Source organism: Argopecten irradians, chromosome 1, assembly GCF_041381155.1.
Source record: "Argopecten irradians isolate NY chromosome 1, Ai_NY, whole genome shotgun sequence".
NCBI lineage: Eukaryota > Metazoa > Mollusca > Bivalvia > Pectinida > Pectinidae > Argopecten > Argopecten irradians.
Window position 1 is genome coordinate 68,918,468 of NC_091134.1, and position 17,288 is coordinate 68,935,755.

The 17,288-nt window shown below is 36.8% G+C and overlaps 1 protein-coding gene across 1 annotated transcript; it reads left to right on the forward strand.

The window, feature by feature from the left end:
- Nucleotides 1-777: 777 nt before the first annotated feature.
- Nucleotides 778-16,748, forward strand: LOC138306685 (serine protease inhibitor dipetalogastin-like). Its single transcript, XM_069247134.1, has 13 exons — nucleotides 778-841; nucleotides 1,727-1,823; nucleotides 2,368-2,487; nucleotides 5,447-5,566; nucleotides 5,786-5,905; nucleotides 8,805-8,924; nucleotides 9,427-9,546; nucleotides 12,086-12,205; nucleotides 12,702-12,821; nucleotides 13,081-13,200; nucleotides 15,752-15,874; nucleotides 16,110-16,194; nucleotides 16,515-16,748. Exons 1-12 carry the CDS (start codon nucleotides 778-780, stop codon nucleotides 16,156-16,158), a joined length of 1,293 nt encoding a protein of 430 aa, XP_069103235.1. The 3' UTR covers nucleotides 16,159-16,194; nucleotides 16,515-16,748.
- Nucleotides 16,749-17,288: the final 540 nt, after the last annotated feature.

Below are 17,288 nucleotides of genomic sequence, written 5' to 3' on the forward strand. Positions count from 1 at the left end.
CAAATGTGCATTATAAGAACATTTCCGTCGACGGAAATTGTGGGATGGGCAAAAATTATTGTTTGCAATTGCCCTTATCCTTCCCCCTGGCCCTCCGGTCGCTTCCTTCGGATCCGCCGCCCGTAGAAATAAATCCCGCCAGTATATTATGGTAAGATGCATTGTGTCAGCCTGCTTTCCTTCTTGGTTTCATTACACAGTTGTTACATTTTCTACCCCAATTCACGAACATAACATTTATTAATACTTAAAATGTCCCAGGTTTAATAACTGGAGAGCACATGGCGGTAATATCGCTTACTCACACCGTAAAATATAGAATTTTGTATAGATGTTATCTGGTATGACCGTTCACTTCCGCAAAGCTTCTTAAAGACAAACATTTTTTTTGTGACAGCTGTAAGGATTTACTCTGGTAAACATGGTAAAAATTCAGTAAAAGAGTATTTATAAATCAGGCAGTTATAATGTACTGTTATTTGGTGTGGTCCGCGTAGATGCGACAGTACAGTTTATGACTTAACACAGTTATCAAAGGTAAGTCAAAATACTTTTTAAATGTACTTAAAAACCACGTTTTCAACACCAAAATAAAATTGATAAACCAACTAATATTTCTACAATACTGATAAGGCGCTACGGAGGGAACCTTAGGTTTAACTTTCCACGACGAAAAAAATATACATTATGTAACTGATAAGTTGTTACTATGGGGGCCTAGGTTAGGATTTTGTCACTCCACTTATTACATAAAATATTTACATTTTCTTTGCAGCCATGAATCAACATCTACTTATTGTGGTTGGTGTTTCGTTCCTCCTGTACGCTGTAACAGAGGGCCGTAAGTAATCATTGAATAGATTGGTAACGGAAGGTCTGGTAGCACCGTTATCGCCAGATTGCATTAAATAGTTATGATCAGTTTTGGTATTTTTTTAACGGGATTGACAGATGATTGTTAATGAGCGATACCACACAAGTAAGATGATCTTACTTACACCGTACTAAAGCATTCACAGTTCTTTATTGCTTTAAACTCTTTGGTTCCTCACTCAGTGCATGGTATCAAAAGTCGATTATGTGTAAAAACCTGAAATCAAATAATTAAAAATAAGTTATGTTATGATGTTTACAAAGTATATATAATTCTGCTGTAATAATTATGCTTACGTGAATGTTGACAACATACGCTTTTATATATTTGCGTGTATATTTACAATGTATTCTTATGTTTTATGTTTACAATATATATAATTATGTTATATGTTTACAATGTATACTGATGTTGTAGGTTTACAATGTATACTGATGATGTAGGTTTACGATGTATATTTGTGTTGTATGTTTACAATGTATATTTGTGTTGTATGTTTACAATGTATATTTGTGTTGTATGTTTACAATGTATATTTGTGTTGTATGTTTACAATGAATACTTGTGTCGTATGTTTACAATGTATATTTGTGTTGTATGTTTACAATGTCTACTTATGTTATATGTTTACAATGTCTACTTATGTTGTATGATTACACTGTCTACTTATATGTTATATGTTTACAATGCATACTTTCGTTGTATGTTTACAATGTATATTTGTGTTATATGTTTACAACGTATGCTTATGTTGTAGGTTTACAATTTATACCGATGTTATATGTTTAAAATGTATATTTATGTTATATGTTTACAATGTATGCTTTACAACTCATAAAAATTATGTTGTAGGCATTGTTGGGGGAAAGAAGTGTAACAGAAAAAGCGGCCCAGTGTGCGGCGCTAGGCTTAAAACTAGGACGTTCAAGAACGAATGCAGAGTTGGGAGGTAAGTTACGTTTTAATTTTCTCCCAGCCAATTTTGATTCCAAAACACTCTTAATTCTAGCTTGAGAATATAATGTTTTGTTGTCAAAATTTCTGAAGGATTAACCTGAATATACAAGTTTGTGTTATGGAAATATAACATAAAAATCTGAGTGTAGTAAATAAATCGCGGAACGGGTTATGACGAGAGTACAATCGGTTAACTCAACTTAATCCTTATAATATTTTGACATCTTATTCCACTTTTATCGATGAACTCTAGACATTTTCTCTTGGAAATGATTACGCAGTTGTATCCTTAGAAGCCTGTTACAACGTGATCAAGTCTGCGTTGATCAAGAAACAAAACCATAGTCAATGTTCGACTCACCTATTGATGTCAGATTATTAATGTTTTAGTGTAAGGTGGATTTTTTTATATGTAAAGATACGTTGCATGGATGTAAAGCCTCAAGGTCAGAAAATATTCCTATAGTACCCGTACTGATATATAAATGACAGTTATGATATGTATAAAGTAAGACCACAATGTTTGTGATATACAGGGGGTTTAACGTGATCCTGTCCGGGAAATGTGGAGATGATTGTGTGTGTACCCAGGACTACACACCAGTGTGTGGCGTGGATGGCAAAACATATCCTAATAAGTGCCACGCTGGTCGCAAGTAAGTTTTAGGGCTACAATCTGTTTCCCGGTGGGTGACTTATAGACTACACTTACCCATATGCATTGTGCTTCATAGCAGAGGACGCTTGCGATTATTCAATATTTGTCTATATGCAGTCATGAAAATCATAATGAATCCCCTGCGAGATAGTATTCATGAAATAATGAATGTTCATGAACTTTCAAGAATATTAGCAGATTGTGGTTCATGAAAAAAATTATGAATATTCATCAAATGACTATCATGAACTCATCATGAAGTTTTATGAATCCATGAAACATTCATGATTGTTCATGTTCATGTCAGGAATTATTCATTCATTTTGAAGAATTTTTCTCTTTGGCAGTATATGAAAACATAATTAACACAGTAAACTGTTGGTGATTTCATGTGTAAGCTCTTCAGTTGTTACAATATATAATGAATTTATATATGGATTATAACCTTTGTCATAAGAATTTGTTTCATCAAATACTGAATTGATTCCAATAGAAAATCCCATTGGTTTGATAGAAAATTTCATAGAAATTTACCACTTGAATTCTATTGGTAATATCAATGGAGGCACCAGTGGAAATATTTATGGAATCCAATGGAATGTCCATGCAATTTTCTGTAGGGTAACACAGGAATACCACTAGATTCAGTGGTAAAATCTTGTGGAATCCATGGGCCATTTCAATAGGCGTTTCAAGAATTTTGCTTTCTAAACTCAATCACAATAAAATCATCAATTTTTAAATTAGTTTGTTAACTGTATGCTCAGATTTAGTTTCAGAGCTGATTAAAACTTGCATCCATGGAAAGTCATGAACACAACACTGACCTGGCTCAATTAAGTTCATAAATATTCATGAATTGTTCCAGTTCATGAATTTTCATGTATTTTTATGAATTTGTCGCGCATATTGAATAACTCATGAATTGTCATGAATAAACATTTATGATCATTTATGAGAGTTTGAATTAAATAATAATAAATAAATATTCTTCAAATATTCACGAAATTTTAATGAATTTTCATGAATGGATTGTTCATGAATGTTCATGATTTCATGAATAAAAGTGATTCATGAATGTTCATTATTTCATGAATAAAAGATTAATGAATGTTCATAAATTCACGAATGAAAGAATTCATGAATGTTCATGAAATATGTTTTCCTTAAGTAGTCATGAGGTTTTAAGTTCATGAATTGTATACCATATTCAGGAATAATTGAAGAATATTCATGAACATTAATTATTCATATATGTTCACGAATTATTCATCAAGGTCTCGCAGGGGATGCTCTCTTGATGAAATTGTAAAATGCAGATCTCTAGGTTTCAAATGGTAGTAAGAGTTTAACCTAGAAGTATGGAATAGTTAAACAATATCCTGTGTAATGGTGGAGAATACTAGTGCCATTTGATGTCATGTTTTAAGTATATTAACACTTGCTAGGCTTTAGCCGATTTTGTTTACCATAACTGCATGGTAACATTGAAATTTGAACTAGCGTATGAAAATATTCTATGCAACGTAAAGGGGGTACTTTAAAAAAAAAAGAAACACGTGGCTTTGTTTACATTTTGACGTAACATTACGTGTATATTGCTGTTTTTCATAGAATTTTAGGAAAATGTAAACAATACATATATTTATGTATGTATTATATTTATATATGATACAAACATTTTTAAAATTAACAATTGTATTAAGAAACGGGAAAAAATATCCCGACCGCTAGTAATCCACGGTCACACGTCACCACAAATACATTGTATCCATCGAACACAAGTGAAGTTGTTCCATCTATAGATGGCGTTGGATCTAATCGTAGATTATATAATCACATGGCTCCGAATATCGTCAAGTCAGACGACAATCTCAAACAAATTTAGCTACTTGAACATCGGTGTTTTGACAACTTCGGAAAACTCCAGTGTGTAAGCGTGCGTCAGTCTCGCCTCGCTGCACAATAACGGTCACCGAGTTCACACATGTGGCCGATTACAAATACTTTATGTTATTACGCTATATATTAACATTAACTTTTAGCAAAATTGAATACCTATTTAAAGATTTGATATGATTGAATAAAATTATCTCTGAAATTTACTTTGTTTGTCATGTTTATTTAACACTAAATTATTGAACTTTTTTTCATCGCGGATGGATAATTCTATCTTACGTGAAGAGTCATCATTCCCTGTTCAATTGAGTAAGCTCCTCCCACTTTTGACCGACTTTTATTGAAAAATTACGTCACTTTCAAATGACGATTTTATTGTATAAAATATAAATAAAAATTCGTGTGAGTGTAAATATAGGGATTGGATTTCGTTTTTATGTTAATCATGCTTGTATGGAGCAATTCCTCTAAGAATATATTCAACATGGGAACGCGCCCCATAGAATATATTCTTAGAGGAATTGCTCCATACAAGCATGGTTAACATAAAAACGAAATCCAATCCCTATATGAGAAACAACTCAAACTGTGGAGTTATCAAGATAATGACCGGTAATCGAACCTTTTTGATCTCGAACTATTCATGATCTTTCCATTATCTTGACTATTCCACAGTTTTCGGCGTTTCCCCTATTCATACCATAACAGTCATCTTTACGACAGTATCTGTATACAATATATAGTTACAGCGACATTCATATTTGAATATCTAATACTTAGAAACCGATGTTATCTTCCGATATTGATAAGATTTTGATGTATGTAAATTGGTAAATGTCCATGCATATATAAAAGTGTCGATGTAATACTGTGACGTGTGCCTAAATTTATTTATAGAGGTATAATTAAAGAGCAGGTAAATTTCCTCGTGACTGTGTCTTTTATTAGAGGTGTTGCTATAGAATGTGCGGATGAATGCCCCTGTGCCTGTATTTCTTTATAGAGATGTTGCTATAGAATGTGCTGGTAAATGTCAATGTGACTGTATTTTTTCATAGAGGTGTTGCTGTGGCATGTGCGGGAAAATGTCCCTGTGACTGCGTGTGTACCCAGCAGTACGACCCTGTCTGTGGTGTGGATGGGAACACGTATGGAAACTTATGTACAGCAGGTTGCCAGTAAGTCGCGATTTGTTGTATATAATTAGATATATTAGTGTTAGCCTAATTATAAAGTAGTGAATTTCAACTTGCAAGAAAAGTCTTAAATCTACGATTTATAAAAAAAAAGAAAGAAAAACTCATATGGAAAGGTTTAAGTATATTAAATCATATTGCAATAGATATTGTTTTGACAACAGTAGTAATGGGCCAAGATGAATTATGTTTTGATTACAGAGGAGTTGGGATCGACTGTTTCCAGAAATGTCCGTGCCCGTGTATCTGTACCCTGGAATATAACCCGGTGTGTGGAGCCGATGGTAAAAACTACAGTAACCCGTGTGCAGCCGGCTGTGCGTGAGTAGCATCTATAACAATTGTTCATGAATATATCAAACAATATATCATTACATTGTTCATGTATACATCAAACAAGTATATATAGAATATTACAATGTTCATGTATACATCAATCAATAGAATATTATATTGTTCATGTATACATCAAACACTATATTATTACATTTTTAATGTATACATATAACAATAGAATATTATATTGTTCAGGTATACATCAAACAATAGAATATATTACATTGTTCATGTATACATCAAACAATATATCATTACATTGTTCATGTATACATCAAATAATTGTATGAAATATTACAATGTTCATGAATACAACAAACAATAGAATATTACATTGTTCATGTATACATCAAACAATAGAATATATTACATTGTTCATGTAAACATCAAACAATAGAATATTACATTGTTTATGTATACATCAAACAATTATATAGAATATTACAATGTTCATGAATACAACAAACAATAGAATATTACATTGGTCATGTATACGTCAAACAATATATCATTACAATGTTCATGTATACATCAAACAATAGACTACTACACTTTTCATGTATACTTGAAACAATAGAATATTATGTATTATGGGTACGAAAGTATTAAAAGAATCAGAGGAGAATTAAGTGATTTTGTACACTTGACACACGGAGTCGGTCAAGGAAGAGTGTGCAGCGATTTATGTTTAAAATTAAAATGGTAGATAGACATATACCTGCTATTTTATTAGCCGACGACACCTGCTTGATCTCGTCGACGAAAGCAGGTCTACATAATCTAATCAAGTTGGTATGCATACCAATGGCAATTGAGATTTAACGCGCGCAAGAGTGTTATCGTTGAATTCAATAGCAGGAATCCTAATTCAAAGTATGAATTCTATATGGGAGGAAACGTTATTGAAATAAAAGAAAGTGTAATATATGCTGGGACTGTCATCTCATTTGTTAATCCTGTAAATACGTGCGTAGACAGAGCCTGTCAAAGGTTGCAGAAATCATTCCATTCTCTTCGTGATGTCGGTCTTCGATTTGGAGAAATTACGCCGATCGCGTCCTCCGTCATAAGGAAACGCGTGATATTACCAACCAGAATGTACGCTTGTGTGACTTAGAGAGAAACGCGGAAAGGAGTTTTGACACACTTGAAGTAATCCAGCGGAAGTGTTGTCGAATTATCCAAGGATTTGACAGAAATTCTTCTTCCGACAGTTGAAACCCTTGGAATCTGTAGACTTTCGCATTATATAGATAAATTAATTTTGCTCTTCTTTCGAAGGCTGTGTTTACCTGATGTAAGGAAAATTGACAAACGGTTATTCAATTTTAATATTGGTATATTTCTCATATAAGTATTCCGGACATTGGTTGCAACAATATATAAATACGGCCTTGAAGGATTTCTCAGTAGTTTTATAAAATTACCACTAAAGCTGCCTGGAAGTATTATGTTGGAAAAGAAACCAATATGTGAAACATCAGAAATAAAATGGAGAGAACGGGTATCTAGACGGACAGATCTATCACGGTTTCGGGAACCTCATCCTAAAATAATTCCACATAAGTTATGGCTGTTGTATCAAGAAATACAAAATATGTGTAGAGAATTTGGATTTCTAGTAAAGCTAGGAACCCTTCCTATTACCAGCTGTATTTGTGACTCTTGTAAAAGAAACGTGGATGACATCGTGAAAAATCTACTAATAAATTGTCGTGTTTATTTTAATGAAAGAGACGAATTAAAAACAGCCATAGTAAATCTACTTCCGGTCATACAAAGTGTGACAATTCTTAATGACGATGATGATCTAGTTAAATTTCTTGGAGGAGACATTGATTTAACAGAAATCAATCTGGATCATTGGAAATACATTATGGTAGAATCAGCAAATACAATATATGAAATGAAGCCAGCCCTCGTGCATTGGTTCAACCGGTTGTAAATTATGAAATACATGTAAAAGACTGACAATCGTTTAACTTAAGTCATTGACAGTTAATCATTGCAATTTCTAACTTACTGTACATATTTTTTTCTATCTAATTTCTTTTTTTTTTCTGTATTGAGTTGAATTGTACAAATAACCAATCTTCACATGTTGGCGGAAATAAAGATATTCATTCATTCATTCATTCATTCATTCATCAAACAAAAGACTATTATATTTTTCATGTATACATAATACAATAGAATATCGTGTTGCTTTAAAGTCTCATGTTTGAATAACTTATCATGTAAATCATCTAAAATAACACTTTTTTTGTAATAGTATTCGATAAAAGATATGCACATGCTGTCTTCTGATCTATTTTAACCCTCTTTGAGTAAATTTTTGCAATCCTTTCTGCACTTAACATATTATTGACGTGTTCTTAGAGAACTACGTTCTTAGCTCTATAAATGTCTTTTATTTATGTCGGGTATTTTTGTGAAAACGTTTTTAAATCTAACACTATTCGATGTTGAATTCAACATTACACTGCATAATTATGATATCAATGGTTTTGACTCACATGTTTTCTAAAGTTCCCTTGGTCAATACATGTATCTACAGTTTATATTAGATATATGCGACTTCGGTCAGTTCAATGACTGTTGCAAACTCCTAAAGAATAAAAAACAAGATGCTTGTAGGTTTACAAAGGAAAATGTTTCCCGGTACAGTTAGTGGCTCATTGATACGGTATTGATGGTTTGGATATCAGTGAATTATGATAATATATCTTATCTCTTAATCGTTTTAACTGAGTTAAGTGGTTTGTTGTATATGGCTTGTGCGATTTCTTTCTCTTCCGGAAATTTCAGGTCTATTGTTGATACTCGTTGTGTAGTGTGTCCTTTGTCATGATAATGGAATTAATCATTATATTTTCTCCAACAGTAAGGTGGACGTTAATTGTTTTGGTAAATGTCCCTGTGACTGCGTGTGCACTCTCCAATATGACCCTGTTTGTGGAGTGGATGGGAAAACGTATGGTAACGATTGCTTCGCGGGATGTCAGTGAGTACCTTGCCACTGTATATAGGTTATAGGTATATTTGGTATCGACAACATCTATATACAATATCGCGGTAAGTAAAGGTCGGTTATGTGTTTTCGCAATGACCCCCAGTCCCCCTTAAGTAACGCTAAGATACGTTGTATAAGGTAAGGATTGCCTTGCACGATGCTGGTAAGTATTTAGCAACTCTAAATGTATTTTTGTACGTATATTTGATGGGTGTCCGCAACAAGCATATTAATTATCACCGTAAGTAATTTTCGGTAATTAATCTTTTCGCAATTATATTATTCTACTTTTATTTCCAATTTTCCTTAGTTTGCAAAACAAATTTTGCATTTTAATGTAATTTCTTTTATAATATTTTATCATATATATATATTTATAATTTCTTTTACTTTAGATGAGCTATTTTTCCTAAAAATAATTATTTGATTAAGTGATACATTTGTAAGTTGATAACACCAATTTCAGTTGATATCTGTGTGTCACTGTTGACAGAGGTGTGGGGATCGCCTGTAAAGGAAAGTGTCCATGTCCTTGTATTTGTCCAGCAATATTTGCCCCAGTGTGTGGAGCTGACGGGAAAACATACAGCAACAAATGTGCTGCTGGATGTCAGTAAGTGGTGGATTTATTGTCTGTCAGTAACTGGGGGACTTGTTGTGTGTCAGTAAGTGGTGGATTTGTTATCTGTCAGTAAGTTGGGAACTTGTTGTCTGTCAGTAAGTGGGGGACTTGTTGTCTGTCAGTAAGTGGGGGACTTGTTGTCTGTCAGTAAGTTGGGAACTTGTTGTCTGTCAGTAACTTATGAACTTGTTGTCTGTCAGTAAGTGGAGTGACTTGTTTTCTGTTCGTAAGTTGGGAACTTGTTGTCTGTCAGTAAGTGGGGGACTTGTTGTCTGTCAGTAAGTTGGGAACTTGTTGTCTGTCAGTAAGTTGGGAACTTGTTGTCTGTCAGTAAATTGGGAACTTGTTGTCTGTCAGTAAGTGGGGGACTTGTTGTCTGTCATTAAGTTGGGAACTTGTTGTCTGTCAGTAAGTGGGGAACTTGTTGTCTGTCAGCTAGTGGGGGACTTGTTGTCTGTCAGTAAGTTGGGAACTTGTTGTCTGGCAGTAAGATGGGAACTTGTTGTCTGTCAGTAAGTTGGGAACTTGTTGTCTGTCAGTAAGTGGGGGACTTGTTGTCTGTCAGTAAGTTGGGAACTTGTCTGTCAGTATGTGGGGGACTTGCTGTCTGTCAGTAATTTGGGAACTTGTTGTCTGTCGGTAAGTGAGGGATTTGGTGTCTGTCAGTAAGTTGGGAACTTGTTGTCTGTCAGTAAGTGGGGGACTTGTCTGTCAGTAAGTGGGGGACTTGTTGTCTGTCAGTAAGTGGGGGACTTGTTGTCTGTCAGTAAGTTGGGAACTTGTTGTCTGTCAGTAACTTGGGAACTTGTTGTCTGTCAGTAAGTGGGGGGGACTTGTTTTCTATCCTTAAGTTGGGAACTTGTTGTCTGTCAGTAAGTGGGGGATTTGTTGTCTTTCAGTAAGATGGGAACTTGTTGTCTGTCAGTAAGTGGGGGACTTGTTGTCTGTCAGTAAGTTGGGAACTTGTTGTCTGTCAGTAAGTGGGGGACTTGTTGTCTCATTAAGTTGGGGATCCGTTGTCTGCCAGTAAGTTGGGACTTGTTGTCTGTCAGTAAGTGGAGTATTTGTTTTGTGTCAGTAAGTGGTGGACTTGTTGTTTGTCAGTAAGTTGGGGATTTGTTGTCTGTCAGTAAGTGGAGTATTTGTTTGTGTCAGTAACTGGTGGACTTGCTGTCTGTCAGTAAGTGGGGGATTTGTTGTCTGTCAGTAAGAGGGGATTTGTTGTCTGTCAGTAAGTGGGGACTTGTTGTCTGTCAGTCAGTGGAGTATTTGTTTTGTGTCAGTAAGTGGTGGACTTGTTGTTTGTCAGTAAGTTGGGAACTTGTTGTCTGTCAGTAAGTGGAGTATTTGTTGTGTGTCAGTAACTGGTGGACTTGCTGTCTGTCAGTAAGTGGGGGATTTGTTGTCTGTCAGTAAGAGGGGATTTGTTGTCTGTCAGTAAGTGGGGACTTGTTGTCTGTCAGTAAGTGGAGTATTTGTTTTGTGTCAGTAAGTGGTGGACTTGTTGTTTGTTAGTAAGTGGGGGATTTGTTGTCTGTCAGTAAGTGGTGGATTTTTTGTCTGTCAGGAAATGGCAGACTTGTTGTCTGTTAGTAAGTGGGGGATTTGTTGGCTGTCAGTAAGTGGGGGTTTTGTTGTCTGTCAGTAAGTGGGGGCTTTGTTGTCTGTCAGTAAGTGGGGACTTGTTGTATGTCAGTAAGTGGGGGATTTGTTGTCTGTCAGTAAGTGGGGGACTTGTTGTCTGTCAGTAAGTGGGGGATTCGTTGTCTGTCAGTACGAAGGGACTTGTTGTCTGTCAGTAAGTGGAGTATTTGTTGTGTGTCAGTAAATGGTGGACTTGTTGTCTGTCAGTAAGTTGGGACCTGTTGTCTGTCAGTAAGTGGAGTATTTATTGTGTGTTAGTAAGTGGGGGATTTGTTGTCTTTCAGTAAGTGGGGGATTTGTTGTTTGTCAGTAAGTGGCGGACTTACCATTGTATGATGTGTATGTGGTAGGAAGGTACCAGTGTATGATGTGTAGGTTGTAGGAAGGTACCAGTGTATGGTGTGTGTGTTGTAGGAAGGTACCAGTGTATGGTGTGTATGTTGTAGGAAGGTACCAGTGTATGGGGTGTATATTGTAGGAAGGTACCAGTGTATGGTGTGTGTGTTGTAGGAAGGTACCAGTGTATGTTGTGTATGTTGTAGGAAGGTACCAATGTATGGTGTGTGTGTGTGTGTTGTAGGAAGGTATACCAATGTATGGTGTGTATGTTGTAGGAAGGTACCAGTGTGTGGTGTGTATATTGTAGGAAGGTATAAGTGTATGGTGTGTGTGTTGTAGGAAGGTACCAGTACCAGTGTATGGTGTGTATATTGTAGGAAGGTATACCAGTGTATGGTGTGTATGTTGTAGGAATATACCAATGTATGGTGTGTGTGTGTGTTGTAGGAAGGTATACCAATGTATGGTGTGTATGTTGTAGGAAGGTACCAGTGTGTGGTGTGTATATTGTAGGAAGGTATACCAATGGGTGTTGTGTATATTGTAGGAATGTACCAGTGGCTTGTTCTGGACAGTGTCCTTGTGGTTGTGGATGTACTAAAGAATTAAACCCAGTTTGTGGGAAAGATGGTCAGTCCTACGGGAACCCGTGCATGGCGAAATGTCAGTAAGTTTGTTTTATTATTATCAAATGTGATACATACAAGGAATATGCAATAATTTACGCGACATGTTACCACAAGCTCTCGACCTATGTGTCGCAAGGCATATATGGAACAGTTACCCAGTTGACAGGTTCTGGCCAGAAGTCGTTTTTTTTCTCCGGGTTATCTGGCTCTCCTCCACTTGTAAAACAAAACATGACATTAAAGCAATCCAATCAAATAGGAATCTAGCTTATTGCATGTAAATGCCTTTTCGTCACAGTACGTATGCCCACATAAATTTAAATAAGAAAGAAGAAAATATCCTGCAATTTTCAAATATTTCGAACCTTTAAGGTTTACTTCCGTTTTTTTCTAGTTAAAGCTCGCAAAATTAATGTTTAAAGATTCGTTTCTTAAAATATTTAAAACTGTGTTTGTAATCGTATGACACGATTTAACATACAATCGTATCTCAGTGATCTGAACTGTTTTCATGCTTACGTTTTTTAAATCTAGAGGCGTGTCCATTGAATGCAAAGGACGTTGTCCATGCGCATGCATATGTACAGAAGAATTCAACCCAGTTTGCGGTGTGGATGGAGTTACATATTCTAACAAATGTAAAGCAAAGTGCAAGTAAGCGAGATATAATTGTTTCACAACTGTTTATGAAAGGCTCGTTGTCCAATCTGAGTAATACAACTAAAGCTACCAACGCGCGCCTGCATGTTGCAAAAATGTCTGACGAATGTAGAATTGGAATATTCCAAATGCAAATTCGTATCACCTTTAACTATATATTATCAAGAGAATTCATTGGTAATGAATATACAATTGTATTGCTGTTTTACGTATATCGTATACTATATGATTTGACTTCGATTTTGTTTTTCAGTGACACCTTGGTGGAATGTTGTGGGCCGTGTCCATGTAATTGTAAATGTACAAGAGAATATGACCCGGTGTGTGGAGTGAATGGAGAAACATATGGAAACGCGTGTGTAGCCAAATGTCAGTAAGTATGGCGGATCTCAGACTTACACACACGCATATGTAGCCAAATGTCAGTAAGTATGGCGGATCTCAGACTTACGGACACGCGTGTGTAGCCAAATGTCAGTAAGTATGGCGGATCTCAGATTTACGGAAACGCGTGTGTAGCCAAATGTCAGTACGTATGGCGAATCTCAGACTTACGGACACGCGTGTGTAGCCAAATGTCAGTAAGTAAGGCGGATCTCAGACTTACACACACGCATATGTAGCCAAATGTCAGTACGTATGGCGAATCTCAGACTTACGGACACGCGTGGTTAGCCAATGTCAGTAAGTATGGCGGATCTCAGACGTACATACACGCGTTTCTAGCCAAATGTCAGTAAGTATGGCGGATTTCAGACTGACGGACACGCTTGTGTAGCAAAATGTCAGTAAGTATGGCGGATCTCAGACTTACTTGCACGTGAATGTTGGCAAGTGTCAGTAGGTATGGCGGATCTCAGACTGACGGACACACGTTTCTAGCCAAATGTCAGTAAGTATTGCGGATCTCAGACATACGGGCACGTGAATGTTGGCAAATGTCAGTAAGTATGGCGGATCTCAGACTTACGGACACGCGTGTGTAGCCAAATGTCAGTAAATATTGCGAATCTCAGACTTACGGACAAGCGTGTGTAGCAAAATGTCAGTAAGTATTGCGGATCTCAGACGTACGGGCACGTGAATGTTGGCAAGTGTCAGTAAGTATGGCGAATCTCAGACTTACGGACACGCGTGTCTAGCCAAATGTCAGTAAGTATTGCGGATCTCAGACTTACTGGCATTTGAATGTTGGCAAGTGTCAGTACGTATGGCGGATCTCAGACGTACAGACACGCGTTTCTAGCCAAATGTCAGTAAGTATGGCGGATCTCAGACGTACGGAAACGCGTGTGTAGCCAAAAGTCAGTACGTATGGCGGATCTCAGACTTACGGACACACGTATGTAGTCAAACGTCAGTAGGTATGGCGGATCTCAGACTTACGGACACGCGTGTGTATCCAAATGTCAGTAAGTATGGCGAATCTCAGACATACGGGCACGTGAATGTTGGCAAGTGTCAGTACGTATGGCGGATCTCTGACCTACGGACACACGTGTCTAGCCAAAAGTCAGTAAGTATGGCGGATCTCAGACGTACGGACACGTGTGTGTCGCCAAATGTCAGTACGTATCGCGGATCTCAGACTTACGGAATCGCTTGTGTAGCCAAATGTCAGTAGGTATAGCGGATCTCAGACTTACGGACACGCGTGTGTAGCCAAATGTCAGTAAGTATGGCGAATCTCAGACTTACGGGCACGTGAATGTTGGCAAGTGTCAGTACGTATGGCGGATCTCTGACCTACGGACACGCGTGTCTAGCCAAAAGTCAGTAAGTATGGCGGGTCTCAGACGTACGGACTCGTGTGTGTCGCCAAATGTCAGTACGTATCGCGGATCTCAGACTTACGGAATCGCTTGTGTAGCCAAATGTCAGTAGGTATAGCGGATCTCAGACTTACGGACACGCGTGTGTAGCCAAATGTCAGTAAGTATGGCGAATCTCAGACTTACGGGCACGTGAATGTTGGCAAGTGTCAGTACGTATGGCGGATCTCTGACCTACGGACACGCGTGTCTAGCCAAAAGTCAGTAAGTATGGCGGACCTCAGACGTACGGACACGTGTGTGTCGCCAAATGTCAGTAGGTATTGTGGATCTCAGACTTACGGGCACGTGCATGTACGAAATGTCAGAAAGTATGGCGGATGTTGATGTTGAATTCCGCACCAAAAATTGACCAAAATATTCATGAAATTCCTATATTGATACCTCCCCCTGTCAGAAACACACTTGACAGAATTTTAAAATTGCTTTACATATTTTACATCTACGTGTATATTGCCCAACCCACACATAAAACATTTAAAACTGATACACCCTGAATACCCAATAATAGGGCTCCGAAACATTCACCTCTCTATGAGATCTTGTGCCAACAAGGTGATTTCCAGGAATCAATTTTTGGTTTGATTATGCGGTCCTATTACAAGTAATGTGAGGGGGTTACGAATGACGGACAGGTGCCGCTCATCTATAGTGTCAATTTATTGGAGACACCGCGATGGCCATTTGTAGTTCTATAAACACCATATCACTTCTAGTGTACTCTATGTTTTTCTTTTCTTATTGGTGTTTCACCTAGAGCACCTTCATTTAGCCTTACAACATAGCACTGACTGTTACCCTATATCTATGCAGGAGTCGCATCATAGCTCACCTTTAATAAGTTTTGAAGTGTTTCCAGATACATTAATTCGCGGTTTCGTAAGCAGAACTTTTTTATCCGAGGCTTTATTTCGCTGTTCAACAATTCCTCTTAAAGCGATATCCACAGATAACAATTTGATGATGTCAATGTTATTTGTTGTCAAGGTCTTTGAGTATAATCGTTCGAGAGCGATGTCATTTTGAATAAGGTACACGAAATGCAGCAATCACGAATATAACGAACAAAAGTGACCCTATTTTATTTTCCAGTGGGGTTGATATTAAGTGTAATGAGACGTGCCCCTGTCCTTGTATCTGTACGAAGGAGCTGTTCCCAGTGTGTGGTGTGGACGGTAACACATATGACAACAAGTGTCTAGCCGAGAAGTGCGCGTGAGTACAACTTGTCTCTATCACACAAATCTGTCTGATTTCAATTTTGATGATATTAAAAGTTTGGATAAAGTGCTTGGTTTCGAATTGCTGTTTCTGTAATTTTAATGGCTTCAACTTTGCTTTCTTGATAAAGACACACTTATCATTGTCCGTACAATGTGTAAAAACTACGGATTACATAGCGGTAATGGATAAAGCCTTCCCTGATGGCAGACTTTTTAACTACTTACAGGAAAGTTGCTATAAAGTGCACAGGGAAATGCCCGTGTCCAAAAATCTAAGTAATATGTGCAAATCCGCCTGCTTCCTAAAGTAAGGTAAGTAGTATATAGTCTCCACAACTTATCGTGGTTCTTTTAAAACAACATTAAAACATCATATTTGTGATAAACCCCGGATGAGTCGAATACTTTGTATCCCTCGAACTATTGATCTGGTACCCTGCAGTTCAAGTTATAGGGGTTTTATTTGTTTGTTGTTTTTTGTTACTAAATCAACAAGAAAAATAGATGAAGCAAATAGTCCTTCTCTCAACGACGTCCCTATGTAGTGGTAGTTAAATTCACAGACAAGAATCAATAAAGTAACACAGATACACTCAGTGTAGTATATTCTACATTTTCTTATATATTTTCAGGGATTTCATTTGTCTTGGCGGTCGACGGATTGATTGAAACATGTAAACATTGGTGTTTCGAAATAAACATATTAGATATGTTATGATGTTGCTGTTCACATTCATATGTTTTTCGTCTGAAATGGCGGTGAGCAAATATCACAATGTCAAAATATGAAATGAGAGACGTAAGGTGCGATAACAGAGTTATCGTTCCTTCGGAACGAATGTTAACACGACATTTTTTACCTACCAACACGCTTATAACCGCAAGTTGAGTAGGGGAAAGTAGTCAAATTTCGGACACCTTAATTGTAAAACCTTTGTATGCTTGAAACCTATCCACATACCCCCATAACTGAGGTATGAGCAGAAAGAGAATTTTCTTTTCTTGCATTTATCACCTGAAACTCGACACAGATACTAAATTTGTGTTATATCAGGCCAAAGTAATCAGCAATGTATAACTGTTCGAATTTCAGACAGGGGTGTTCATAATTCGGACATAGGGTGTTCAAATTTTGGACAGCAATTAAAAACCAATCAAAATAAGTATGATTTTCATATAAAACATGTATATCGTTACATAATCATGAATTTCATGTGAGCAAATGTATATGCATTGAAATAAAAAGTTTGTTTAGTTTGTTTAGTTAATATAATATATATCTTTTGTAACTTTCATCATATATACCCAGATTTTGGGCTCAATGTGTAAGTACCCTTAAAGGCTTTAGCTGATAAACATGTTCCCTTGTCTACTTGCACTTTTATTTCTAGGATATAACTGGTTAC